General features: G+C 38.3%; 5 protein-coding genes across 10 annotated transcripts; 2 read left to right on the top strand and 3 right to left on the bottom strand.

Moving 5' to 3' along the window:
• Positions 1 to 8,557: 8,557 nt before the first annotated feature.
• LOC105685871 (putative helicase MOV-10) lies at positions 8,558 to 13,219 on the bottom strand. Of its 4 annotated transcripts, none has more exons than XM_012400328.3 (12): positions 13,018 to 13,219; positions 12,473 to 12,530; positions 11,951 to 12,397; positions 11,666 to 11,827; positions 11,419 to 11,575; positions 10,976 to 11,112; positions 10,750 to 10,872; positions 10,360 to 10,571; positions 9,981 to 10,266; positions 9,600 to 9,894; positions 9,135 to 9,492; positions 8,558 to 9,021 (listed from the first exon to the last, which is right to left on the bottom strand). In XM_012400328.3, the coding sequence occupies exons 1-11, from the start codon at positions 13,058 to 13,060 to the stop codon at positions 9,139 to 9,141; spliced, it is 2,274 nt and encodes a 757-aa protein (XP_012255751.2). In that variant the 5' UTR covers positions 13,061 to 13,219; the 3' UTR covers positions 8,558 to 9,021; positions 9,135 to 9,138. The 4 variants fall into 4 exon arrangements, with proteins under 4 accessions (XP_012255751.2, XP_048511779.1, XP_048511778.1 ...); XM_048655822.1 differs by having other exon boundaries at positions 9,123 to 9,492; XM_048655821.1 differs by having other exon boundaries at positions 8,558 to 9,492.
• A 771-nt stretch (positions 13,220 to 13,990) lies between these two features.
• On the bottom strand, positions 13,991 to 16,083 carry LOC105685492 (ribosome production factor 2 homolog). Its single transcript, XM_012399618.3, has 5 exons — positions 15,924 to 16,083; positions 15,674 to 15,806; positions 15,169 to 15,608; positions 14,929 to 15,073; positions 13,991 to 14,836 (listed from the first exon to the last, which is right to left on the bottom strand). The coding sequence occupies exons 1-5, from the start codon at positions 15,944 to 15,946 to the stop codon at positions 14,618 to 14,620; spliced, it is 960 nt and encodes a 319-aa protein (XP_012255041.2). The 5' UTR covers positions 15,947 to 16,083; the 3' UTR covers positions 13,991 to 14,617.
• A 65-nt stretch (positions 16,084 to 16,148) lies between these two features.
• Positions 16,149 to 18,859, top strand: LOC105685940 (UBX domain-containing protein 7). Its single transcript, XM_012400440.3, has 9 exons — positions 16,149 to 16,330; positions 16,596 to 16,853; positions 16,998 to 17,272; positions 17,346 to 17,627; positions 17,702 to 17,759; positions 17,825 to 17,979; positions 18,057 to 18,105; positions 18,222 to 18,307; positions 18,385 to 18,859. Exons 1-9 carry the CDS (start codon positions 16,291 to 16,293, stop codon positions 18,541 to 18,543), a joined length of 1,362 nt encoding a protein of 453 aa, XP_012255863.2. The 5' UTR covers positions 16,149 to 16,290; the 3' UTR covers positions 18,544 to 18,859.
• Positions 18,568 to 20,139, bottom strand: LOC105685974 (histone deacetylase complex subunit SAP18). Of its 2 annotated transcripts, XR_007278569.1 has the most exons (5): positions 19,918 to 20,139; positions 19,694 to 19,800; positions 19,293 to 19,487; positions 19,051 to 19,204; positions 18,568 to 18,957 (listed from the first exon to the last, which is right to left on the bottom strand). XR_007278569.1 is itself a non-coding variant. In XM_012400489.3 (4 exons), the coding sequence occupies exons 1-4, from the start codon at positions 19,987 to 19,989 to the stop codon at positions 19,111 to 19,113; spliced, it is 468 nt and encodes a 155-aa protein (XP_012255912.1). In that variant the 5' UTR covers positions 19,990 to 20,139; the 3' UTR covers positions 18,987 to 19,110. The 2 variants fall into 2 exon arrangements, 1 of the variants encoding a protein (XP_012255912.1); XM_012400489.3 differs by lacking the exon at positions 18,568 to 18,957 and having other exon boundaries at positions 18,987 to 19,204.
• A 29-nt stretch (positions 20,140 to 20,168) lies between these two features.
• LOC105685955 lies at positions 20,169 to 21,641 on the top strand. 2 transcript variants are annotated; one of them, XM_048655827.1, is made up of 5 exons: positions 20,169 to 20,311; positions 20,436 to 20,498; positions 20,582 to 21,085; positions 21,147 to 21,255; positions 21,331 to 21,641. In XM_048655827.1, exons 3-5 carry the CDS (start codon positions 20,987 to 20,989, stop codon positions 21,639 to 21,641), a joined length of 519 nt encoding a protein of 172 aa, XP_048511784.1. In that variant the 5' UTR covers positions 20,169 to 20,311; positions 20,436 to 20,498; positions 20,582 to 20,986. The 2 variants fall into 2 exon arrangements, with proteins under 2 accessions (XP_048511784.1, XP_048511785.1); XM_048655828.1 differs by having other exon boundaries at positions 20,170 to 20,304.
• Positions 21,642 to 26,312: the final 4,671 nt, after the last annotated feature.

Consider the following 26,312-nt stretch of genomic DNA (forward strand, 5'->3'; position numbering starts at 1 on the left):
CGATTTCTAAACACATTAATTATCTTAAAAAATCGATAATCATCTTTTGAAAAATTCATAATCGTATCCTTAATGATGTCCTCAGATGAAATGACCGATCATTCAAAAAATTAATAATCTCCTTGAATCATTGAGAGAATGAATAATCTCATTCAATGGAATTAAAAATTTTCATAAAAATGCATGATTTCCTGCAAGAAAATTTTCGGGTTTCTGAAAATAAATGTTTGCCTCAAATGAAATTATCAATTTTTTTCCTATAACTATTTCTATCTTTCAGAACGCCGTTTTTGTAACAACAATAACTGCTATATTTTTCAATAATTGAAAATTGAACAATGATCAGTATATTACATTAATCAGATTGAAAAAATTAAAATGAGTAAAATAAAAATTTTCGAATCTTCGAGCAGGGTCCACATTATTTTTCGCTGTATAAAAAATGTATTTACGTCATTTTTCGCAATTTCCAGAAAAACTAATTCTTATAATATTTCACGCTGCAGCTCATTTTTTAGATAAGTTTATAACGAACAACTTGTTCCGGAAACCGTACAGGAGATCAAGTATCCCGTGAAATATCGGTCTTGTATTTTTTGACAATTTTTCAAGGCTAAACCCAATCAAAAATTTGTGAAACTTTTAATTATATATTTCTGGTGGTTTAATAAACTTATAGAAAAATCGGCTACCCTATGGCTGGCCACAATAATATTCATGCCCTCGTCGCGGCAACAATGTTGCTCTTATCATTTTGTGTGTGGGCCGATGCGATTTTGCGAATTTGATTGGTGCCGTTGCATTTTGCGTGTGGACCAATTTGACTTTGCGAAATGTTCGAATTGTGCCGCTGAACGCAGCTGATTGTGAGTTTTTATTCGTTCGCTGATTGGCTGCGTTAAAACTTGAAAGTTGGTTATAACGAAGCGAATAAATATGAATATGATGTTTACGATAACCAAGATTATCGATTCACATTTGGATTACAAGATGACACAAGCGTCGGCGTGAATGGCGATATAATATTATAATAAAAATTACTTTTTGAGTATATAAATGATCAATTTGAGAACATGGAAGCAGAAAATGTAAAAAAAAATCATTTCCAAGGTGAGCCTGAAGCAGTAGTCTGATTGTCTCTGAGCGACTAATACATCAAATTGTAGAGTTAGGTTAAAATGTGACTATTTCTCTCATGGAGAGCCAAATTGAAGATCTAACAATAAGTGATGTTGAAAATTCTCTTGTTAATGACAATTTTGCAGAACGAGTAGAAACTAATAATATTTATACTGAAAGCAATATAATTAATAATCATTGCGCCAATTTCAATAACCAAGTTGAAAGGATTAGTACTGTAGAATACAGACAACAATCTCGGGCATGTCAAAGATTACACGTCAATTTGCAAAATGTCAATACAAGTAAATTTAACTAATTTGAACAGCATTACATTGGTCCAATGAACGTGTTGTGTGGTAAGTGCTCTGTTAAACATTTTGCGGTAGAAAGGGTGTCAAATAAAAAAACTTTCAATGATTGTTGTTCACATGGAGACGTGGTCCTAGAGCAAATACCAAGTCCGCCAAACGAATTACAAGAGTTATTTGAACATCGCCATGTTAAATCAAGACATTTTTTCGAAAGAATAAGAAGTTATAATAGTTCAGTTTGTTTTGCTTCGTTCAACGGTAACTCGGTTATCTTCAGAGAAATACGTAATGGACCGTATCGTAGATGCGAATGAAACAGCAGATCATAGATTACACAGAGATAACGAGCTGGACCGTGAAATATTGCATCTATCGATCGGTTAATACGTGAACAGAATGTGTTCGCAAAATCTTATCAGATGATGGGTGATGAAATGGAAAACCAACGTAGATCAGCAATCGAAAGGAACGAAATCTTACCGGAATTACAATTATCATTTGCACTAAAGCCGGGAATGTATCGTCGTAGATTTAACTTTCAAAGATGCAACGAAGTTGCAGCAGTTTTCTCTACTACAGCTGATGGCGAACTTCCTGATACTTTTGTAAGTATTCGGAATAAAAGTACAAAAACAGTACAAAATGTAAGCTCAATGGATCCAAATGTAGAACCATAGATATACCCGCTATTTTATTCGTATGGTACTCGAGGTTGGAGTAGAGATTTCACGCGTGTCGGTAGAACTAGTTCAACGTACATATGTATGTACGAAACGTATTAGCCGAGCAGCATATGTCAAATATAGCATTGCAATCAGAGACACTGGATTTAATGTATTTCTACTCGGCAGACGATTATTTCAACAGTGGATCGTTGATTCTTACGTTAAAATTGAAAAAGATAGGATCGATTACTGCAAAAATCACCAGAAAGAGTTGCGTGCCGAATCTTATCAAGGTTTAGTGGATTATTTGGACAAAAGAGCGGAAAACATAAATGGTCGTGTTGGTAAAATGGTAGTTTTATCTTTATCTTTCATTGGTTCGCCTCGCAGTATGATGCAAACGTATCAAGATGCGATGGCTATTGTACGTAAGTACGGAAAACCAGATTTCTTCATAACCATGACATGTAATCCCAAATGGCGTGAGATAAATGAAAATATTTTTGAACATCAGCGGGCAGTGGATAGACCAGACATCTGTGCTCGCGTTTTTGATGCTAAAAAAAGTTATTTGATAGATATGATTGTCCGCCAGAAATTTTTTGGAAAAGTAGCAGCATACGTTTATGTGATTGAATTCCAAAAACGTGGCTTGCCGCACATTCATATGTTGGTAACGTTGGCACAAGGTGATAAGATGACAACAAAGGAGGCTGTAGATAAATACATTTCTGCAGAAATTCCAGATGAAAACGAGAATAAAATTTTACACGATATCGTGATGAAACACATGATACATGGCCCATGTGGAGAATGGTGTATGGAAAACGGTAAATGTTCGAAAAATTTTACGAAAGAGTTTAGGGAAGAAACGATAATAGATGAAAACGGTTATCCTTACTATCGCCGACGAGACACGGGGCTATTCTTCGAACGACCTGGCAGATTTGTGGTGAACAATCAGTACGTTGTGCCGTATTGTCCTCAACTATCAATTACATTCAATAGTCACATTAACGTGGAAATAGTATCAAGTATAAAATCGGTAAAATACTTGTACAAATGTATTTACAAGGGTCACGATGTAGCTGCTATAACAGTTGGCGAAAATCCTGAAGAAAATACAGTGATCGACGACGATGAGATAAAAAATTTCATAGAAACACGTTATGTTGGACCCGTTGAAGCGAGTTGGCGAATTTTGGGAGAGTTTGCAAGACAAAAGTCATGCTATCACACGTATACCCGTTCACTTACAAAATGAGCAAAGCCTAGTTTCACGGATGACAATGAAGAGGAAACGATAAGATCAAGTTCGGAAAGAACCGTAATGTTATTGGATTACTTTGCCTGAAAAGGACGTGAGCCTCAGGCTAGGCAGTATTACTATTCTGAGATCCCGTGTCATTATACGTACAAAAAATAAAAAATTAACGGAAATACTGTCCATAGATGGGAACAACGAAAGGCTAAATTCAATTGTATTGGTCGTATGTATTCTGTTAATCCGACGCAGGTTGAATTATTTCATCTGAGATTACTGCTACTGACAGTCAAAGGCGCAAAAAATTATATCGATTTGAAAACCGTTAATGTAAATGTTCATCAGACATTCACAGCAACGTGTTTAGCTCGAGGTTTAATCGAAAATGACGAAGAGTGGAAACGCACGATGGACGAAGCTACAACTTGGATGATGCCACGAAGACTTAGAAGGCCGTTCGTTAGAATACTTATCCACTGTCAACCAGTTCACCCAAAAGATCTTTAGGAAGAATTCAAAGATGAAATGGCAGAGGATTATTCACACAGGGAGGGATTGTCGCGTGGCCGAGCACGAGCCTATGCACAAATCAGTGAAATGTTGAATGCAGAGGGTTGGAGTCTTTCTGATTTGGAAATTTCTGGAAATGGAACAAAGAATAATTACTTTGGAATCGAACAATGAATTACTTGAGGACTCATCGACAATCGGAGTGCGACAGTATGAAAAATTAAATTCTCAACAAAAAGAAATTGTTGACGCCGTATTGGATTTGATTAATACAGACGAATACACCGGCCCCGCTTACTTCTACCGTTGAGTGTAGATAGGTCACCGTGGAGTGTAGATAGGAATAGAGGTGCGGAAGACGTGGTGGGGGTATGCTTATGTACGTACTTTTCCTTATATACAAGAGCTTTGCCTCCCCACTAGTAGATGGCGCTGACAAAAATTGCCCGATTTTACGCACACGCAGAGCGGTCTCGCGTACATGAGATTACCCATGCAAAGGCTCACGGACGGCCCGAGCTTTCCCTCCCCACTACTTGGTGCGCTGCAGTCGGTCACTTACCGCATACGGGTCCCTGTAAATGATATGCACGCACACAATCGATTCTCGCTGGCGCGCGGCGTTCCGCGATTTCAACTCATTGCCAGAATCAGAGCAATCGAGCAACTCACAAGGGGAGGTTGAGAACTCGTCGTCATCGATTTCGGCCAAATTCACAGTATATGTTGGGCTCGACTAGAACTTAAAGTGAGCCAAGTAAAAAGACGAGATGGCCAAGCGTTTTGCAGATATTATTGTTTAAACATTTTATGTGTAGTACACAAGCTTTTTAAGATTACGTGTGGAACAAATAATGGTCAGCGCAGCGGCAAGCGTTCGGATTCATAGCATGAGGCCCGTGGGTTTGATTCCGTGTGCGTGGGGTTTTTCTTTTGGTTTTTTTTTTTTTCAATTTGGATCTCATTTACGTCGAAAATAAAATGAATTGATGTCAAATATGTAGTATCCACTCTGTTCCAGGCACAGAATCAATTTTACTGTCTGCCATTTTCGAAAGATTTGATTCTCGCTGGCGCACGGTGTTCCGATTTTGATCTTACGCGTCGATCGAGAAACTGGCAGCTTGCGGGGTTGCGAAAAGCGCATACAGACAGTAATCGAATTAGCACTAGGTGAATTTTTTTTATTTCCCAATTGTTACTGTCAAAATAAGAACTAAGTAATACAATATTATCTGCATCCTTAATTACATCATTCGAATGAAAAAGTAATTTTCAATTTTTTAGTTCTGTCATTCGAATAAGAAATTTATTTTGAAACTCCTCAATCTTAATTTTTGAGTTAAAAACCCGTTTCTGATTTTTAATATTATGATTCGAATTCAAAATTACACATATCATTTTTCACTGAAAATTTAATTTCCAGTTTTAATTCGAAGTTTTGGAACTAATTAATTTGCAATTCTGGTCTCATAACTCGCAGTTTTCCAAATCACCCGTGAGGTACTGCGACAGATTCGTTTCCCTTTATTTTACATGGCGGGTTCCCCGGTAGGCCTATTACCATGTGATATCCCTGCCCTCTCTAACTAAATGGAATTTCGGAATAGACTAATATCCTCAGCTTTTGATGCAAATCTGTCACTCATTTTACCCTCTACTATCCTCTAATCGCCTCTGAACTTCTTAACAGCCGAATTTGATTCATACCCTGACAAACTATACGATCGTTTCCTAGATTCGCGAGCTTCGATAGATGACCACTGCAACCCTCTAACTAACCGTGAAGTTAATAGCGAATGGAGCAAAAATATTCTATGTTCGCGACAATCATCATCAAACCAGCCCTCTGACTTCGAATCCTGATCTACTATACGATTTACTAATGTCCTAACAACGTTGGCTTTGTAACGAATTTCGGGGTAAAACTTTTGAAAAAGATGCAAATGATGGGAGGCGATCTGCCAATACTGCTCGGACGCTGCAACGAGATTACCTAGGGGAGCTGAATTTTTCGTGGGGTATGCTTTGAAGAACTGGAGCACCTGATTTTGCGCAACGCTTTCCCGACGCCTATCAACAAGTACCTCTCTACATCTAGCACAATCAAACTTGCTAAGAGTTTTTTTGACCGAAAAGCCTGAAAAGTAATATACTGCATTATCTTTTAAACTGATCACCCTATCTGTACCTATCTCATGACAACAATCTACCTCTTTCACCCTATCGTCATATATCCTCATCGAACTATTTTCTGCAACTTCTACCCCGGCCGTTTCGTCTACGTCAATCTCGTTCGTAGGTACGTCAGAAGTCATCGTTTCATGTCGACTGATAATCATTTCGTCATTATCGTCTTCGCAATTTGCTGTTTCCGGGGGAATAAGTAAACGGTTGCCAATCACGTGTTGTAAGTTTTGTCGGAATTGCATCGCAGTCGGGTTTGTTCCGTATGACACTCGTTGTCTTATAATAGAAAATAAATTTTCAACTGGGTCTTGTTGGAATCGTGATGTCAGTACGTACTTTACACCCTCGGATTGCATATCTTCCCACAGCTTCAAAATTGAAGTTATACTTAACATCAAGTTTTCGAAGGTCGGTGGATCGTGGAGTGTGGGCTCCAAGATATGCAAATGGGGTAACCATTCAAGTGCGTCCCGTAGAGTCTGTTCAGATCGTCTGTCAGTCGCGTTTAGAGGTCGGCGGTAGGGATTTTTGTCATGTAATGTCCTGCTGTTCAGTGCGTCAAATATACGATCGATTTTACCAATAAAGTCACCTAACTCAGTCAGTTCGTTCTGAGTCCTACTGTCTGAGGTAGTCGAAGCTAATGTTAAAAGTGCGGCGTGAACGGAATGACTAAAAACTTGGGTCGCGAGTTTAACGTTCATTTTGTCAAACGGGCCGGGGTATACGTGCCTATGCGAAAGATTTGGAGCTGCCCTTGCTACACCCTGGGAATCTACCGTGTAGAGAAACCGAAGAGCCTTCCATGTGATAACCTCATCTCCTATCACAAAATCATATTTTATTAAGTTATTCCGCAAAGATTTTATCAAGTGCGGAACATCGAAGACCGCGTAGATTTTCCTACCACCCACAGAAATGAACGAGTTGTCTCTGTTGACTCCTAGCAAGCGAAATAATTTTTGGTTTAGACCACCCTGATCACAAGCGAACGCCCTAACATGGAACCCTATTTCAAACAACGCTTCTAAAACACGATTAAAAATTTCAGATAATTTGAACGCGGTAACTGGACCTGCCGATAAATAGTATGCTACGGGAATTTTCCATTTGTATACCAAACCACGAGCCATAAAAACTAACGCATGTGAAGCGGATTTCTCATTCCTGCCCAACTCCCCAAGATCCTCGAAGCCCTCAACACAATCGAATTTCTTATTGTAATTTAGCCAATTTTTTATCCTCATTTCATCGAAAATTAAAACGCACTGCTTCTCCCGCCTATCCATCATTTTGACTGCACCCCCAAATTGCTTCATCAACTCACTGGATATCCCTGGCAACACATTTAATGAATTCACCCAATCCCTAATAGTACGAACACTCGGCAACTTGAAATTCATCTTCAACATAGCTTTGTATAATTTTGGTGACCTATAAAACATCGCTAGACCCAACTCCTTTTCTTCCTTCGACCATTTGGAAACTTTTTGCCCTACTCGAAGCTGCGATTTCACAAATACTAGAGGAGCCCCGCTAAGTTGTCTGTCGATTTCTGCAAAAACGCCCTTACCTACCCTGCCCACATCCGAGCTACTCCTACGCAACATTCTCAACTTTAAATTACGAAGGTCTTTCCTAAGTCTGCGATTATTTTTGACCACTCGGTCGTGACGATTGTTATTGTTTGTGACGTCCGCGTTTGTCGCCGTAACGTTCGTCATTTCCGTCACAGTCGCTTCGGGAATTCCTGCGGAAGTCGTCGGGATTTCTATGGGAGTCGGGATTTCAATGGGAGTCGTTGGGATTTGTGCGGGATTTTCCTGAAGAATTACAGAAGTTTCGATTTCCTCCCTAACATCATCTACTTCGATCTACACTCAACGGTCCGTGAGCCTTTGCATGGGGTAATCTCATGTACGCGAGACCGCTCTGCGTGTGCGTAAAATCGGGCAATTTTTGCCAGCGCCATCTACTAGTGAGGAGGCAAAGCTCTTGTATATAAGGAAAAGTACATAAGCATACCCCCACCACGTCTTCCGCACCTCTATTCCTATCTACACTCAACGAGGTCACTGCCCTAAGTTCGCTCTGGATCCGAACGGGTGCGCTCCGAGTTTTTGGTTTGACCGCGAACTGCTCTCAACGGGTGAGTTCTCAAGCGGTCTCGAGAAAAGTGCCGGAGAATTTTCTCTGCACCGGGGTCATAGCGCCATATAGGGCTTGATTTGAATAGTAGTATGTATTTACATACGTATGTACATACGTATACGTACATACGTACGCTACACCATGAAGGGTATTACAAGATCGGATCAATGAAACGATCATTCTCGGAAATAAAAACACAATGCAGTGATTTATATGTCTGAACAAACTCAGCGCGAATAATTTTGTATGATGTTTTTCGGACTCGAATGATATTTTTGATCAGTTCAACAACTGTAGAACACAATCTTCATAATATTCATCAGAGAATAAAAATTATACAACAGTTTAAGGATCGTCTTTAGTCAATCAAGAAAATACATAAGAACATAATTTAAAAAAATGAATAAATCAAATTACTACAGCTATTTGATGAAACATAAAAATAATACTGCGGTGTACACAAATCACTCAATAACACTAAATCTTAAGCGTCTTTGGCTTGACTATTATAAAAATGATTGAAGTGATCAATGAAACCTTAATATTCACGCCTACCCACCATGATCTTTGTTCAAATCCATGGATTCAATCGAGCTATCGAAATCACCCTGGTAGCAGATATCTTTTCGTCCCCATAATGAATTAAAGAGTTAAACAGAAACACTACCGACTTTTAGTCAGTTCCAATACACATAAAACACGATATCTCTTGTTCCAGAACTGTATCTATACCAACGCCCACGTGATTGGCCTAACTACATTGAACCAGTTGCTAGACTACTATTTGATACACTTATTACACCTGCGCCTGCAAAAGTATGCAAGAGAAATGATTTATTTTTTATCGATTTTTTCTGAATCATATTGAACATGATTTTAATTTGTATTGCTAATTGTGTCGCCACTTACATCAAAGCTCACCTAATTAAAATTCCCCAATATAATCTTCGATCATCTTTGGCATTCGTCTCTCTCTTCGTGGTGAAGAGTTTTTTGGAAATACGCAGTTTCGAGAACCGTCTATTTCAGGAGTTTCCAAGTCAGGGAACTGAAAGTCTTGAGCAGCTCTTTTTTTTGGCGGAACATACTTCTTTGCAATAAGTTTCTTCTTTTCACCTGTGGTAAGCTTGTGACTTGATGGACTATGATCTCCAATATATGCTCCATTATCCATGCAATAAGACATCAGTTCATTCCAGCATGGGTCGAACTTTAGAATAGTTGGATGACCTATTGTGATCAGCAGAGATTTTGCCCTTGTCACAGCCACATTAAATCTCTACATAAGAGAACAATAGAATATCAAATTCAAAATAATATCCAAAAAACCGCGCTATCAGCAAGTTTAAAATTTTGAGAAAGAATAACTTGAATAGATAACCTCACCTTTGGATTTGATAAGAACCCGAGCGGCGCTTTTGTACCGGTGTTACACATAAGTGATCTCACGGTAGATATAATAATAACGTCCCTTTCTTGACCCTGGAAAGTTTCTACAGTTCCAACAGATATATCGTCCCAGTTTTTTTCTTCTAACTTCTGGCGAAGTTTTGTTCTCTGAAGTTTGTAAGGTGTAACAATTCCAATATCCTTCAGTTCCAATTCTCTGCCTCCAAGTTTGGCTCCAATTAATTTTTGGAGATAATTCATTGTTATACCAACTTCTTCCATATTACATACGCTATATGCGGTGGGAATGGGCGATTAGTGAACAGACGAACTGATTTTCAAAATTCAGCTCGAGTTGTGCGAATATACTGAACTTGCCTAGGTGAGTTTTTTTCCCTGATTTCTTGTCCCTGTACACCATGAAATATCAAAGGAAAAGAGTTATTTGGCAAATGAGCATAGCCCAGTGCTCTATTGATGACTGCGTCTTTACCACACTGAACAAGTTCGTTATCATAAAAGAGTTTATTTGGGACATGGAGTATAGATTTATGGCTCCTGAAGTTTCTTCTGAGCTTGGTTATGTAATTTGGATTGTATTTGCCAGTGTTATCTTTCTTATAGGGTAAACATTGCTTCATAAGGCGTTCCAGTAGGGATTTTCCTGGATGTAAAAAATAATTATGCATTCTGAGTATGCAGATGTATGTATGTACAATACAAAGATGAAAACTATTAGTTACGATGATTTGAATACCCAGCAAAGTCATGCTCTTAGGAGCAATGCTTGGACCCAATTGCATGGGATCACCAGCGATGACTACTTGACCTTGGAAACGTCCCTGGTAGAAAGAATCCGCACTGCTCACGAGAGTTAATGGAATCAAAGATTCTGGTTCTGTTGCCTGACCAGCTTCATCTATGAACACATAAGAGAAGTGATTTTCTCTCAACTTTAATGCCCACAACCTGTAAGTTACATCATGGAGTGTTAATTTGGTGCAATGATATTAAATGTATTGCACATCAACGAGGTTGTGGTACAGTTTCTCTGACTTTGATTTCAAACAAATATCTCGGTATAACGTGTTATTTTGAATTCTATCCTTACACAAAGAGTACGAGTGCTTGAATGAACAGTACATACCTTGCACAAGACATGGCAGTAACCACTACGATACGTTTCAACATAATCAGTTCCTTTGGCAAAAAAATTATTTCTCTCTCGACAAAGTTAGCACATGGCTGAATTTGTTCATTTACCTCATCCCTGAAATAGTTAACGTATTTACATAATATGGTTTAAAAAATCGAACGAAGTGTAATTATAACAGAATAGATATTTGCGAATGAAAAAATCGAAAAATACTTGCCAACTTCGTGATGACCCATACATTCGATGGACGTCTCGTTCAGGAACAATGGTCAATAATCTCTTCAGAATTTCATCAGCAGCTGCATTCGATGGGGTGCAAATCAATATGTGATTGAAAGAATTAGTTTTCCATATCTGTTTTGGTTCAAAATGAAAATGAGTATGCCCGGTTAAGTTGATTGTGAATCGTTTCACGGCCAAGCTCGCTTGTACAACTTTTTGCAGGCGGCCCAGCTATACGAAAAAGTTTTCCGAACGCGCGCTTGGCCACACAGCGATTCACAATCAACCTAACCGCACATACATATCACAATGATATATTCACTGATATTAGTGCCTGGTGAGTGTATAATCTTATCATTCCAGTCTAACTAAAAATACAAATGATGTATTAATTAGGTTCAGTTCTTTGTTTAATAAGTTTTTGGACTGAAGCTTCACCTGAGTAACAGCCTCAACAAGGGTTTCGGTTTTTCCAGTGCCAGGTGGACCAAATAAGATATAAGGAGCTGGCCTAGCAGTTCTTGCTATAATGTTATGGATTGCTTGTTTTTGCTCTTGGTTTTCAGCAATTTTCTCATTAAACCAAAAAAGTTCTCTGAAAAATGTATGGTCTTTAATACTTAGCAGCTACAAATTGATCATGTATGTATGTGCTTAAAGGTATATTCTCAACAATGCAATTTACCTGCATGATTTATTGTAAATGGATCTCATTTCCGGAAACATAGCAGGTACCAGTTGATTTGTTTTTACTACATCAAGGGCATAATGACAACATTGTATAGTCCTTCTCGGCATCAAGAACTTGATATTGTACAAATCGTCTTCTGTGAACCTCTGCAAAAATCTGTGTCACAAATGGTAACTTAATGCTAATTCCTGGTACTTCAATCATGTTTCAAATACATTTGACATGGCAATACCGTAAATCAATAAGCATTTTATAAATTGACAGCTTTACAACACTCACTTGGTGGTCGGTACCACTTTAACAAAGTTTTGCCCAATGAACGAAATATAAGCATAGCACAAGTTACGTCCATTAGTTTGACGAAGTTGTACTTCATCATGTAGTTGCAGTGATGGTCTTTCCTCAGTAAGGCCTGGTACATGAACAAGAAACTCGTTGTTCTTCTTAACAATTTTTTGATTGTGTAGATCAAACTTGCGCATTTCTTTTTCCCTTTCATATTCTTCTATGTGCAACATCAGTTTTAGCTGTTGTATATAAGTATCAGCTGTGATCTCTTCTTTGCTCATAATGTTATTTATGTCTGCCAATAGAGCTTCCTGTGCAGAGGATATACCAGGAAAACTTTTCATACGGTTCTCGAAAATCTTACGCATATTTTTTGGGATTCGATAAGCTGGTAGTGCTAAGTCTGGAGCCATTTGAGCTATTGTTGGTATGCAACAACTGGAACAAGAAAAACCATTCAAGTAAATTTTCGATAACTGACTTCAAAAATATGCAAAGAATTTTTTCACATACGATTTTGATGATGATCGCCTCATGAAGATGCTTAGTATTGTCTGAATCCAGTGATTACCTGCACGAATATAATAAAAGTTGGGCATCAATGAGTGATGAAAACAGGGTGAAGTGAATAACTGCCTTAACTCAAAGTCGAATGAGCACTCGCTAATGATCTCTACATACTCTATAGAGATTAGTGCTGGTTGCTAAGTGTGTCAAGAACCGGTTAAACAAAAATCAAATATCGAAAGAAAGCAATTCCAGAATTTCTCATTTGGTTTACAACCCCGGACAATATTGCAAAATACCAGGAGATGGGATGTGAAAATTACAGCTCCAGTGACTCTGTAGTCGAAAATTATGAGGTTAAAATCAAGAGCAATCAATTACACTCTTGATAAAATGTCACATATACAAGTGTGTGTGCAGAATTGTGTGCAATAGCTATTTACTTGTATAAATACGTATAACGCAAACTTGTTATCGATTGACTTGATGTATGAAACTGCGGTAAGATACATCTGATTGGATCTAACATCCTTTACCTATAACCAAATTACCTTCAACTACAACCGTGGACGGACGAGCCAATACAAAAAACATATGAAACTAAAAAGTAAATTCGAGAAGAAATAAATCTCCAACAATACTCTTTCCGAAATTTTATTTTTGCTATGGCGATAGCCTCTGATGTAGTGGGACCACTGAAATAGAGATTTCAGTGAGTGGGACCGTTGAGTGTAAACGGTGGGACCGCGCCGAAGTACCGATTGGCATTCGTACGGAAGCCCGGTGGGGACATCTGTCCGTTGAGTGTAGCTACAGTCAACAGTTTAACTGCTCCACTTATGAATGAGGTAACACTTGGAATAGACGACTCCATGTGAGTTAAAAAAAAAAAAATTTTATCGTATGTAAAGTGCTTTTCAAACTTTAAACGCGTTTTTCTCAAAATGGTATTTACAAAGTCGGTGACCAACATTACTCGAAAACGGCTAAACCGATTGGTCTCAAATTTTAACACGAGCTTCTCAAATATATTTTTTAGTAATTAATCGAAGATTTTTTCTTACCGATAAATATTTTTTTTTACAAACAATTTAAGGCCGAAATTTTGGTCAAAAATCGATTTTTTTTTGTTGAGAAACCGCCATTTTGTAAAAAAAATTTATTTTACTTATTCCTTCGATTAATTACTAGATTTAACATTACTTCAACGAAAACTGTTTGGTTTTTTGATTTCAGAGGATCCAGTTCAGAGATATAGTGGTCCCGGAGATCAGCTGTAGCTCCTTTCCAAATAAATATTTTTACTAATACTAAGTCTTAAAATACAGTTAAAAGATACCATAATATGTGTACAAATTTTTAGATCAATAAATTTAAAAGTTTTCTCAGAAAAAATTCTGGAAAATTCGCTCTTTTCCGGCCTTCTAACTGTATAAACCCCTTAATATTCTTGGTGATGTTTTTTGCACCCGAGGTGCTTTTTTGGGAATTTTATTAACGAGATTTTTAGTCTTTGTGGCAAAGTAACAGAAAAATTCGTTGCGAATCTTTATTACTTGACGTAAGACGTACGTACAAACAAATCAACCTCGCCTGTCTGCGTAAATAAAACGGTCGAATAACGATTCGAATATCGGTCGAATAATAAAACGGTTTGGAAGACCAGATTCTGAGGATCAATACTCAAGAATCGTCATCAATTACAAATGTAAGATAAACAACAAGAAATACGTAGTTAGGAATGATTTTATCATTAATTTTGAGGTTTTGCCAATGATTTCTCATATTACGTCAGAGAAAATGGTTTTTTTAAAGACATTTTGTACTGATAATAATTATAAATATGCATGGTTTTTCAAATCACCATGTGCCATATAGTTTGATGGAGCAGCTTTGCAATAAAATGAGAATGCATCATTCGAACATAATAATTTTTTTTTTCCTATTTTCAGAAAAAAAGTATACAATGAAAAAGTTTCGCTCAGTCATTATCTAGCATTATCTATGCAAAAGTATTTTCACAAAACTGCAGTAGTCAGAGAAACTGAAAAATCACTTGATGAAATGTGAGTGTATCTTGATAAGTGAAACTTTATTGAAAATATATGAGGGGCGCTGAGAAAAACACAGGGGAAAATATTGCTGGTTGAATTACTGTGCCTCAACGCTGTCACTCGTTTTCATCTTTTTAGGATCAGCTTCTCCATTTTCCATCGCCTTTCTTTTCCGCTCGGCCTTTCTCTCGACCATGGTTTTTTTCAGACCCTTCATCTTTCTCGTCTGAATTGTCTGCAATCTCTGCTTACCCATATGTACCCTACCATGCATTGAGCCCAATGCGTCCATTGAAATATTCTTCTTCTTCTTTACCTGAAATGAGCAAAAATTAGAAACGGAGAGGTGGAAATTTTCATAGTTGTTGATGTTGACAGTCAAAACAAAATTTTAGTGCATCATTTTACCTTGAGTTCCTTGGGCTTTCTGCAAGCCTGTTTGTACAGGTCGTCGGAAGCCAGTTTCGTTCGTCTGACAATGAGGTCAACTTGTGGTCCGATTTCTTCCAACTCAATCCTAGGAATCCTACTCCCAGACTTTTTTAGAAGTATCCTACAGATTGTTTACGAAATTACTTTTTTTGTTATAACAAAAAAACAATATACGTTGTTTTGTCAGATATATTTCTCGGGAAAACTGTACTATACCTGTAACTCCTAACATGTATCTTGTTGTTGATAATCGTGAAGCTGATAGAATGTTCTATACCTTGGAGTCTTATGTTTTCGACAGTGTTGCGTTGAAAGAGATCAATTAAAAGGCTTTTAATCCTAGAGTATTCTCGATCATTCTCAAACAATTCGCCATTGAATATAAGGACTGGTTTGATTCCAGTAACGATTTTGTCAATCTTGAAATCAACCAGACCCTTGTAGTCCTGAACACCAAATTCCACCATGTCTAGAAGGTTATTATCGAACATCCTCCCAACCACAAGGCTGTTGGGATGTTTCTTGTTGTGCGAAGAAAAGACAAACAAGGGAGAGTTTAACTTTCGTGCAAATTGTTCCAAGGGGGTTGCATCCTCAAAAGGAAGGATATCATTCTTCCTCTGCATCATTCTAGCATCGGGTTTCTTTATATCATACTATGAAAAATCGTTAAATTAATCAAAGGGAGTAAGACAAAGAATAGGTAATATTCAACACTTACTAGATCTTTTGCGCATTTGTTCAAAATCTCACTGGTGCGGCTTCCCTTTATGAATAATGTTTGTTTTGCATCTTCAACGAGTTGAGGTTCTCTGCTGAGCAGGGCTCTTTTTCCTCTTCGTGTTTTGGGTTTGCTAAAGAAAAAAGTACATATATAGCTTGAATAACATGATAAGTCATTATTTGGTGAAATTTTGCTTAAGTGAAATTTGCTCAAGTCAGGGTGAATGAAGTTTCGATTTCATACTCACACAACCCTTTGGATGACTGGCATCTTCAAAATACTAAGGTATCAGTAAATTAAAATACTAATTCAAGAACTGAAATCGAGTTAGCTTAGGTTATGTCAAGTCAACACATGGAGAAAGATAAAAAATTTTTGTTGCCATCTGGTTATACAAACGAGAAGCGTTTTAGTTTTCCAGCTAGAGGATAGAGAGCAGGGTTGAAATGAAAAAAAGCATTCTCCCTGCACGTCCAAAATCAGTATTCGGAAAAGAGACGTTACCGGTGTCCGCGGGTTGTTCTCTATTGAGAAAAACTATCAAGTTAAGACACTTGAAAGGTCGAAAATAAATAAATAAACGACCAAATTAATTGAACAATAAATGTAGCAAGATGGATCGTGAACTTATTGAAAAATTCATCGAGGTCACAGGTCAGTTGTGGAAAACAAGCGAAACAACTACATATCAAACATTGTTTCACTTTGTCAGTCCTTACCCACCCCCCATTCTGGATTATACATATGAAAATCACCAGTTTCACTAACCAGTTGAAGCGGTAAACAAATAAGAACGGAGTCTGTTTCACTGGCAGAATTCATAAAAATTTTCATCCGTTTTTCATTCTTCACCCCACTCATGTACCGCTTCCCAAACTCATTCATCTCTAACCTAATATTCATTTTTTAAATCTTCCAGGGTCTAGTGAAGCTGTAGCTCGGCAATATCTCTTGGTGGCTGATGGGAATGTCGAAACTGCGATAAGCTTGATGTTTGAAGGTGGTGGTGCAGGAGTTGGTGCAGAAGTTGATGGCGAAGCTGAGCTGCCTGAAACAGAAGTCAGAGCTCCGATTCTTCCAACTCAGGAAGTTCTGGTACCGACACAGCCTGTCTGTGCCTTCCCCAGAGCCTCGAACAATGTGTTTGATAGATTTAGGGACTTTGCGGTAGAAACACGTAAGGAACAAGAGGTTCTTGAGAATGGGAGTTCATTCCTGTCTTAAATCTTACGATTCTACTCTTGAGAGACAATAATTGTTCCTGAGTGTGCTGGTTTTGATAATGAGCAGTTTTTGAATCATGAAAATTTATGTTCCTCAGAGCGCCAAGAGGAAGAAATGGCTCGCAGAGTAGCAGGGGTAAAAAAGTTGTCACCTAGAAAGTCCAAGCGTCTTGAAGATCTTTTTAGACCACCTTATGATATCATGTTTCTTGGAACATTCATTGAAGCGAGAGAACATGCCAAAATAATGAATCGTTGGCTTCTGGTAAATGTTCAAAACCCACTAGAATTCTCCTGCCAAATTCTTAACAGAGATTTGTGGCCTAACGAACAAATTAGAGAAATGGTCCGAGACCATTTTGTTCTTTGGCAGGTGATTATTTAAAATACACACAAGTGCAACAGCTTTGAAACAATAACGAAAACTCGATTCAATCATTTTTTAGGTAATTTCTAACACATCAGATGGTCAGCGATTCATTGACTTCTACAATGTCACAGAATATCCTTATCTGGCTATTTTGGATCCTAGAACAGGCGAATGTGTTAGAACTTATGACCGAATTACAGTCGAAAGTTTAATAGCTGGGCTCAGCGATATGCTTAGCACTCATATCTCACCAGAAACTGCACCTCAGGTTCCTTCCACTGCCACAGATGATTGGCTAGCCTGCTCTGCGGGGTCAGTTGTACGATATTGTGATATGCCTTCTGAATCCTCAACTAGCGTGCGTATTATTATCTTACGGCCTTTTGCAACAACAGTAGATTTCAACTGATTTTTTTTCTTGTTTTTACACAGAACACCAATGCTAGTTGCAAAAAACTTAGATGTACGCAGAACACAACCGTTGAATCAGGTAAGTCCCTACTTTTCAATATCGAATTACGACTAATTGATTTATGTACCTCTTTCATTGTGAAGCAAGTAACGAACGAGTTGACGCGGGGCCCAGTGCCAGCAGCACAGTAGCGTTACCTCGAAGCAGTGGAGTAAGCATTCTTGGAAAAAGATCGAGAACAGAGGAATTATCCAAGACAAAAAAGCACGAGATTCTGCATTCGCTTCTGCAGAAAAATGTTAAAAAAATTTAATGGTCTTTACGTTTTTTTTTGCTTATCATGCATTTTGGTATTTCATGTGAAAATTATTTTAGAATGGGGAGCCAAGCGTTTCTGAGCCAAACTCTACTGTAGTACATTCACGTGAGTATGAAGCTATTTACTATTGTGATTTTTTCAACGGCACTTTTCTTCGATTCAAATCCGGAGAAGCATAGGCTTTCTCAGTTCTATCATACATTCTTCCGTTTTCTCGAAAGCGGATGAACCGTCCTTACGTTTGTGCCTGCGCTTGCCAAATGGAGGTAAAGAAGCAATCACGATGGGAGCCAGCGACACGATAAAAGTGGGATATCAATTTACAGCACATATTTCAACTACTTATAATAAGTTATAAAATTACGTCTTTTTTTCTTCCGCTAGAATTTTCTCAGTCGAATGGAAACCATGGGCTATCCCCCCTCGGAGCACACGTACCTGGTACCATTTCCAAAAACAAATATCGGTGCATTGTCGCAACAGATGCGGCTATCAGACACAATTTTGTTTCCATCGAACACCGTTTTTATCACTAGAATATAATTGAAAAAAAAGGACATTATTATATTCAGCTCATTCCTATTTATTAGTGATGCGTTTCAACTCCTAGAGAGTTTCTTTCCAGTGTTCGCCTCAGTTAAGTCCCACTTTTCTGCACGTTTTTTGTTTGACTAACATGGATTTTTTCCTCTATCATACCTCTATCGACATGAGGGCAGTTTCCTTGATGTCTTTAGAACTCGGCTAACTTATGTGTCGACTGTTTTTGATAAAATCCACATTGTAAATAAGCATAATGATCAAGCTGGCTCTGAATAAATTTAGCTTGTTGGATTTTCAACTGGCAAAAAGACACGAATACTGAATAGACTTCCTATTCGATTAGTATATTTCAGCCTTTTTTCATGGTCCCCAAAATCTTCGTGTTCACATTAGGCAAACGTGAAGTGGAAAGATCTAGTTTAAAACAAAACAATGGCGTAGGATTGCATGTTTTACGTTGCATTCTTATTCAGTAGGCTTAACTGTTAAATTTTTTATACAACGTACGAATATACATGATCATTATATCGTCTTGAACGTTCGTTAAAATTTGTATCATATGCTGCCTTAGTACTGCCTCAATCCCCCTCGCCGCATCATTGGCTGGGTTGTTCTGTTTGGCGGAGTGATAGATATATCCAAGTAATCCCCAATTGTAAACCTATGACCAAATCCAATTGTAGAGAGCAAATTTTAAACATAAATCTCATTTGCCATTCCAACAGAATTCAATATAAAAGCATAAATACCTGGCCTGCGCAAGCGTCTTATTGTCGTCGGCTCCTCTTTGTCCTGAACACGTAACTCCAATTTCACGCATCCTATAGCCTGAGTTACGTATTTCTGGGGTGACAAGAGAAAAATCAAAATAAGTTCCTTTCTTGCGTGCATCAGGATTTACTTCTTTCACTAATGCAGTGATTTCACGCAATGTAGCATCCATCCTGGAAAAATCAATTGATAAGAAAGACAGGTTACCAAAATTTTTGGGCTTTATTAGGTCACTTGGAGAACCAGTTAAGAGAAGGGGTAGAAGGTTGGCCTGCTTCTTAAATTAAGTCATGGGACATGATTTTCTTTAATGATCTGCTTAGTCGAGACATTGGTGTACCGGAACGATGGACATAACTAAATAAGTTATAACACTCACCAGGTATAAATTTGCAGCTCGTTCGAGGGCACGTTTCCTCTGCTGTATTCACCGATATTGTGATGACGACCAATGTTACAAAATACTCTTAGTAGCAGTGGACAAGTCTTAAAAAAAATCAGAAACAAACATCAAGGTTAGAATAATAAACGTAAGTTTGAAGATCCTGTTGATCGAATCAGTTCAGAACTATATACTTCTGAATAAGTAGAATTTTATAACACCTTTTCCCTGTCCACCGGCTTATCCAATATCTGTTTATCATCAACAATCATCGATTCTACCGCTGACGCCATTTTTCAAGCAAACGATTGCAACGACGATTGCAAACAATTATAGCAAAGAAGCCGAAAGAAGATTGCCAACACCAACGCCGCGAGGCTCACTTTCAGTACTGCAAGCGTTGAGTACGTATGTATGTATGTACCTACGTACACTCAACGCTGCAAGTACTGGCAACCGCGTTCCAAAACCACGCGGCAGCTTACTGTCGCCAGTCAGTGACGTCATAAAATTGATGACGTAGTTGACTGCGACTCTGGCCCGGGACGAAACTAACTGTAACTTTAAAATAATAATTTTGATCGAGGATGCCAAGCGTGCGCGTGAAGGTATATGGTAATACCAGCAATAGTATTAATAAACTTTTTTTTAAATATCTTCTATCAATGTTCTCGAAATTGTACATAACCTTAAGGTGTGGTACGACCAAGGATTGTATACCAGGAATTGATGTTTTCAGATATGGAATTCGCAAAAAAGCTGCTGTGCCATGCGATATTGGTACACGCTGCGAGTTCTAAAAGTAAATAGTCAAGTACTATACTATCAAAATAATCAATACGTATTATTATTTTAGATAAACACTGCATTCTTTTTTATTTGTAGCTTCCAATACACAACACCATCAACAACAATACCAGGAACAACACAGCAATACCAATTACCACTGCCGCTACAACACTGCAATACCAACTACCACTACCGCTACAACAACAGCAAGAACAACCAAAGCTACAGCAACAGCAGATACAGCAACAGCAGGACGAAAACTGTGATGAATGTAAAATTATCTGTTTAACACATATACATGTATATGTTGTCAGAATAGACTATAAGCTAATTTTTATCTCCACCTGTACATATCTGGTGCAACGCGGAGGTGCTTCTTTTGCTGGAGCTATACATAGATAGAGAAGCAATGGTTAGCTCCGGGCGAATGACTCAAAAGAACTGTTAGGCCAGTATTGCTAGGAAAATACTGGAAAAGGGATACTGTATTTCCAGCTATAAATGTGCAACAAATTCCAGGCATTAAAACGCACTTATAAAAACCTCATTGCCGATAACGGTAAATCAGGAAATGACCGTGAAGAGTGGGAGTATTTTGATGTGAGTTCCCATGATAAATCAATAGACAGCATACAAAATTAAATTGTATTCTACATTTTAGAAAATGGATGAAATGTTCAAAAATAAACCATGGGTTAAACCATTGACCATTGCCGGGTCCAACATCCCAGTAGTTGAGCAATCCATATCTACTTCTTCAAACCAGTCAGGTAAGTGGATGTCAAAAATTATAAATCGCTATGGAATACAATTGTGTATCTTCAATTATCTTTTTCACACTCTAGCGACGCGTAAGGCTAAGGTCGATGCGGCGCTTCTGCAGTACATGAAAGATACAACTGAATATAGACAGTTGCGAAGAGAAAATCAAATGGCACGTTATCGAGAAAAGCTCAATGCATTCAACGAATTGAAGGACATCTTCAGGGTGTCCAGTTATCATGAAAATTCTGGAATTATGGATTTCTCATGGAATTTGATATTCTTTGGAAAAGACCTGGAAATCTCAGGAAATTTCAGAATGTATCTGGAAATTTGCCTACATAAGCGAATTCGTGTTTGCTCTGAAAGCCCATTTCTTCATTTTGTGTCGTAAATGCCTTCGAATTTTCGTTACCATGATATTAAACAAATCACCATTGAAATTTCCAATAGAAAAAGTGATATCTTGCTTAGATCCAGCTATAGCTGTTCAAAATGATTCAGCTTGCCGGCGCTTATCGAAGACTTTGAAAATTTTCGATGAAAGTAATTGGATTCCAGCTACTCAAGCTGACAACATTGATAGAGAGTACTACAAAGGAATTATTAGTTTACCAATGGTTCGAGAACAGTTAAAGAATTTCAATCAGAGCTAACGTCTGGACCATCTATGGATGCGCCTTGTAAACCTGCACAGTGCAGCAAGCTTTGCTAACATAAAAAACTTCATCAAGATGGTACTGATCTTCTCACATGGTAACGCTGCTCTCGAAATAGGGTTTTCCATTAATCGCGAATGTTTAGTAGAAAATCAAAAAGACAAATTATTGATTGCACAAAGGGTCATTCATGATGCTATAATATCACAGGATAATAGACTCGAGAATTTCATTGTCACCAAAGGTATGATTCATGCTGCAGGCAATGCACATATGTGGTATACCGAAGCACTGTTAAAAGAAAAAAAGAACGAGAGGAGGAAGATAGGCTCTATAATGAACGAAAGAGAGCTCTAACAGCTGTGAAAGAATTGGAAGCAAGAAACAGGAAGATTATAGAGGAAGCATGCAAAGAAACTACTCGAATTAAGGGTCTTGGATACCTCGGAGGCAACTCCGAAACGATGATGTATATATGGGCCATTCGACGTGAACCGGATCAGTCACCTCTCAGATATGTCTTTAATTTGGCGTGTCAATTGTCCATGGGGATTTAGATTTTGGTGCCAAAGGATTTTCGAATTAGTGCAAATTTCGATTTATTATGAAAAATCGAAAAATGGAGAGGTGGTTTCTTCAAAAAATCATAACTTCGTCAAAAATGATGTTGGATTCAATTTTTTTTTTTAGAATTTACGCGGATAAGGCCATAGATTTGGAAAAAAAATAAATGGTGCCGGAAAAGTTTATTTATCATTTGTTTATTTGACAATGAATTTTGAAATGATTTTTAAAACACTGACGGATAGCACCGAAAAATTAAAAAAAAATGCTGACATATACTTTGAACTATACTACAGCCTGTGAATTAATTTCAGAGGTGCGTTCGGCTTCGTTTTCGAGTAAAAAATCATCAAAGTTGGCGGCGCGCGTAAATTCGAGCTCGTCTAAGCCTATGCGCGTAATGACGCGCGTCGAGCGACAGAGAATACCCTGTCTACTCTCCATGGTCGCTACTTGGTGGACGCTCCGCGGCGGCATTCACGAGTCATTTTCGCGATGATCGACACCATTAAAAAATCTGAAAAAAATACCAGAGCTTCCCCATGACACGGCAAAGCGATAGAGTCAAGTTCCAGAAGTGTGTTATTTCTCGTTTTCGAAATATTATTGTGTCTTAATATGTTCTAATATCTCGAAAACGAGACATAAAAAATCTCTGGAACTTGACTCTATCGCTTTGGAGAGTCATGGGTAAGCTATGGAAGTTTTTTCAGATTTTTTAACGGTGTCGATCATCTTGAAAATGACTCGTGAATGCCGCCGCGAAGTGTCCACCGAGTAGCGACCGCGGAGTGCCATATGCGTTTTAATATTTCGAAAACGAGAAAAAACACACTTCTGGAACTTGACTCTATCGCTTTGCCGTGTCATGGGGAAGCTCTGGTATTTTGTTCAGATTTTTTAACGGTGTCGATCATCGCGAAAATGACTCGTGAATGCCGCCGCGGAGCGTCCACCAAGTAGCGACCATGGAGAGTAGACAGGGTATTCTCTGTCGCTCGACGCGCGTCATTACGCGCATAGGCTTAGACGAGCTCGAATTTACGCGCGCCGCCAACTTTGATGATTTTTTCTCGAAAACGAAGCCGAACGCACCTCTGAAATTGATTCACAGGCTGTAGTATAGTTCAAAGTATATGTTAGCATTTTTTTTTAATTTTTCGGTGCTATCCGTTAGTGTTTTAAAAATCATTTAAAAATTCATTGTCAAATAAACAAATGATAAATGAACTTTCCGGCACCATTTATTTCTTTTCCAAATCTATGGCCTTATCTGCGTAAATTCTAAAAAAAAAATTGAATCCAACATTATTTTTGACGAGGTTATGATTTTTTGAAGAAACCGCCTCTCAATTTTTCGATTTTTCATAATGAATCGAAATTTGCACTAATTCGAAAATCCTTTGGCACCAAAATCTAACTCCCCATGGACAATCGACACGCCAAATTAAAAAAATATCTGAGAGGTGACTGATCCGGTTCACGTGGAATGGCCCGTATACGAATTCAGAATGGATTCATAATACGCGGTTGGAGCGCGCTGTGCAGCGGAAAATTCGAAGACTAGTGTACCGTATGTGGGCCTGTCTGAAGACAATATGGCCGTGCGAAAAGCGTAGATTGTCGGATATTTGCTAGTTTCAAGTATTCGAGCGTATTTTAGACTTTTCCAAAAAAGTGAGAGGTGCATTCTCTTTTATTAATTGCTAGGATGGTGCGCTGGGTAGTCAAAGTGGTAAGCAAGTGACTAAACTAGTGTATAATTGGTGCAAATAGAGATGACGGGTCCCCACGCTGGGAAATCATCACGACGCACCTCGCATTTTATAAAATTCAATTTCATAGTTTTTTGACTTTAATACCTGGTTTTTCCGACCAGCGCACTTTCCTAGCAATTAATAAAAGAGAATGCACCTCTCACTTTTTCGAATAAGTCGAAAATACGCCTAAATAGTTGAAACTACGAAATCTCGCATAAAAAATGATATATATATGTTGGTATCCAAGGCCCTTAAGGAAGCCTTGGTGATATTTGGTGATGCTGTATGGTATTTTGCTATGATTTATGTAATATTTTCTCCCGTATGAATTTGTAATTTCGTTGGGTAATTTGTTACCCCTACGTTAAATATTTCGTTTCGTTACGTTCCCGATCAATTTGAAAAATCTATTTGTCTGTTACCGTAGAGTAGCCACGGAAAAGCGCTCCGTGTAAAACCGCGCCTTTTCTCCCGTTCGTAATTATCGCACATTCGGATAATTCGTAATAGAATAAGTAACCTCTCGTAGGCCTTTCGAATATCGAAATTATAATTCAGTACTCCCGTAAATGATTTCCCGCTACCGTTAAACGAATTATATTTTGTTACTCTCGACCTATTGTAAATCTACCGATTCTGTATTTCCTGCCGAATTTGTTAAAATACAGTCTCCCGTAATTACGAATTTGGTTTTGCGTTATCGATATTTTATTTGTGCCCGAATTGTTGTTGTGAATCCACGCCACTCTACCATTTATTTCGCTGTTGAACAGCCTGTGCCTAGCCAGCCACTCCGCCGGATCTGCATTCGTTTATTCTGTAAGTTTTTGTTATTTCGTTAAGTGACGCGACAAAGCGTCTGGCGCCCAACAATCTTTTCGTTCCGTTTTCTGTTTCGTACAGATCGCGCCGAAGGCACGTGGGTGTTTCCCGGGTCCAACCCGCCTGGGGGAAAATTAAACCTTAACGTCGCACTACATACAAGATGGTGATATGCAAACTCAAGTACTTGTGCTAATTGTTAAATAAATATATCGTAATAATATTACTTTGTTTTCTACGTCAAAAATAATAATAATAATAAGTAGAATTTCCCCTTCCAAACATTCTACAATTGGTGACCCCGACGTGATTTAACAGTGAATATTTTTACGCAAGAGACTTTTTCTATTTTCCAACCTCGAAAAGGAAGCCACAACGGCAGCCATCTCTCTCTCTCTCTCTCTCTCTCTCTCTCTCTCTCTCTCTCTCTCGGTTTTGGCGTGCTTTTCTACTAGCGTCTCTCAATGGTCTTCGGATCTCCTTCGAAAAACAATCCGCAACAAAAAATGGTCAGCACAGATCCTTAACCGGGTCTTCCCCTAATCAGCAACCTGATCGACATTCAAGATCCTCCACTTCAGGTTCATCCTGGCACCGGACAGTCTGACGCCGATGGAATACCTCCAATCAACAACAACCCACCAACACTTCCGGGTAACACAGGGGGCCTATTCCTGAGCTCCATCGAACGGTATTCGTGCGCGAATTCCCTAGATATTCGAATGACTTATCCATGTTGGTATTCTTGAGCGATCATCGAATATTCGAATTCGAATAATTCCGTTCGAATCACATCGCATGGGTATAAACCATTCGAAATCAATAATTCGACTAAAAATCATGCAAAAGTAGCAGGGCCGTGCCTGGGTATATGGCCGCCTGCGTGCCAGTCTGTATGGCCGCCCCCAGGATAACATTAAAAAAAACTACTTTAATTTTTAATGTTTATTATTATACACAGGGCATCAAACCGGGAAAAAAATCAGTTTTTGGCTAACCGAAATCGAGCCACTGCTTTAGACTGTAATAATTTATATTTTATCACAAGTTTTACTGGTTGAGTGATGGTGACAATAATATTTAGTATAATGATAATAACAAGATTTATGGTGTAAACTATTATTCAGGTACTTTTACTTCTCACTGTGAACTTTTTCGATTCTTTGTTTTATATAAATAACATAAAAAAAGCGCGAAACATTCATCCATCACACATCTTCACAGATACAGACAACACAACCAGTCGTAGGTAAGTTGTAT

Source organism: Athalia rosae, chromosome 5 (assembly GCF_917208135.1).
Source record: "Athalia rosae chromosome 5, iyAthRosa1.1, whole genome shotgun sequence".
Taxonomy (NCBI): Eukaryota; Metazoa; Arthropoda; class Insecta; order Hymenoptera; family Athaliidae; genus Athalia; species Athalia rosae.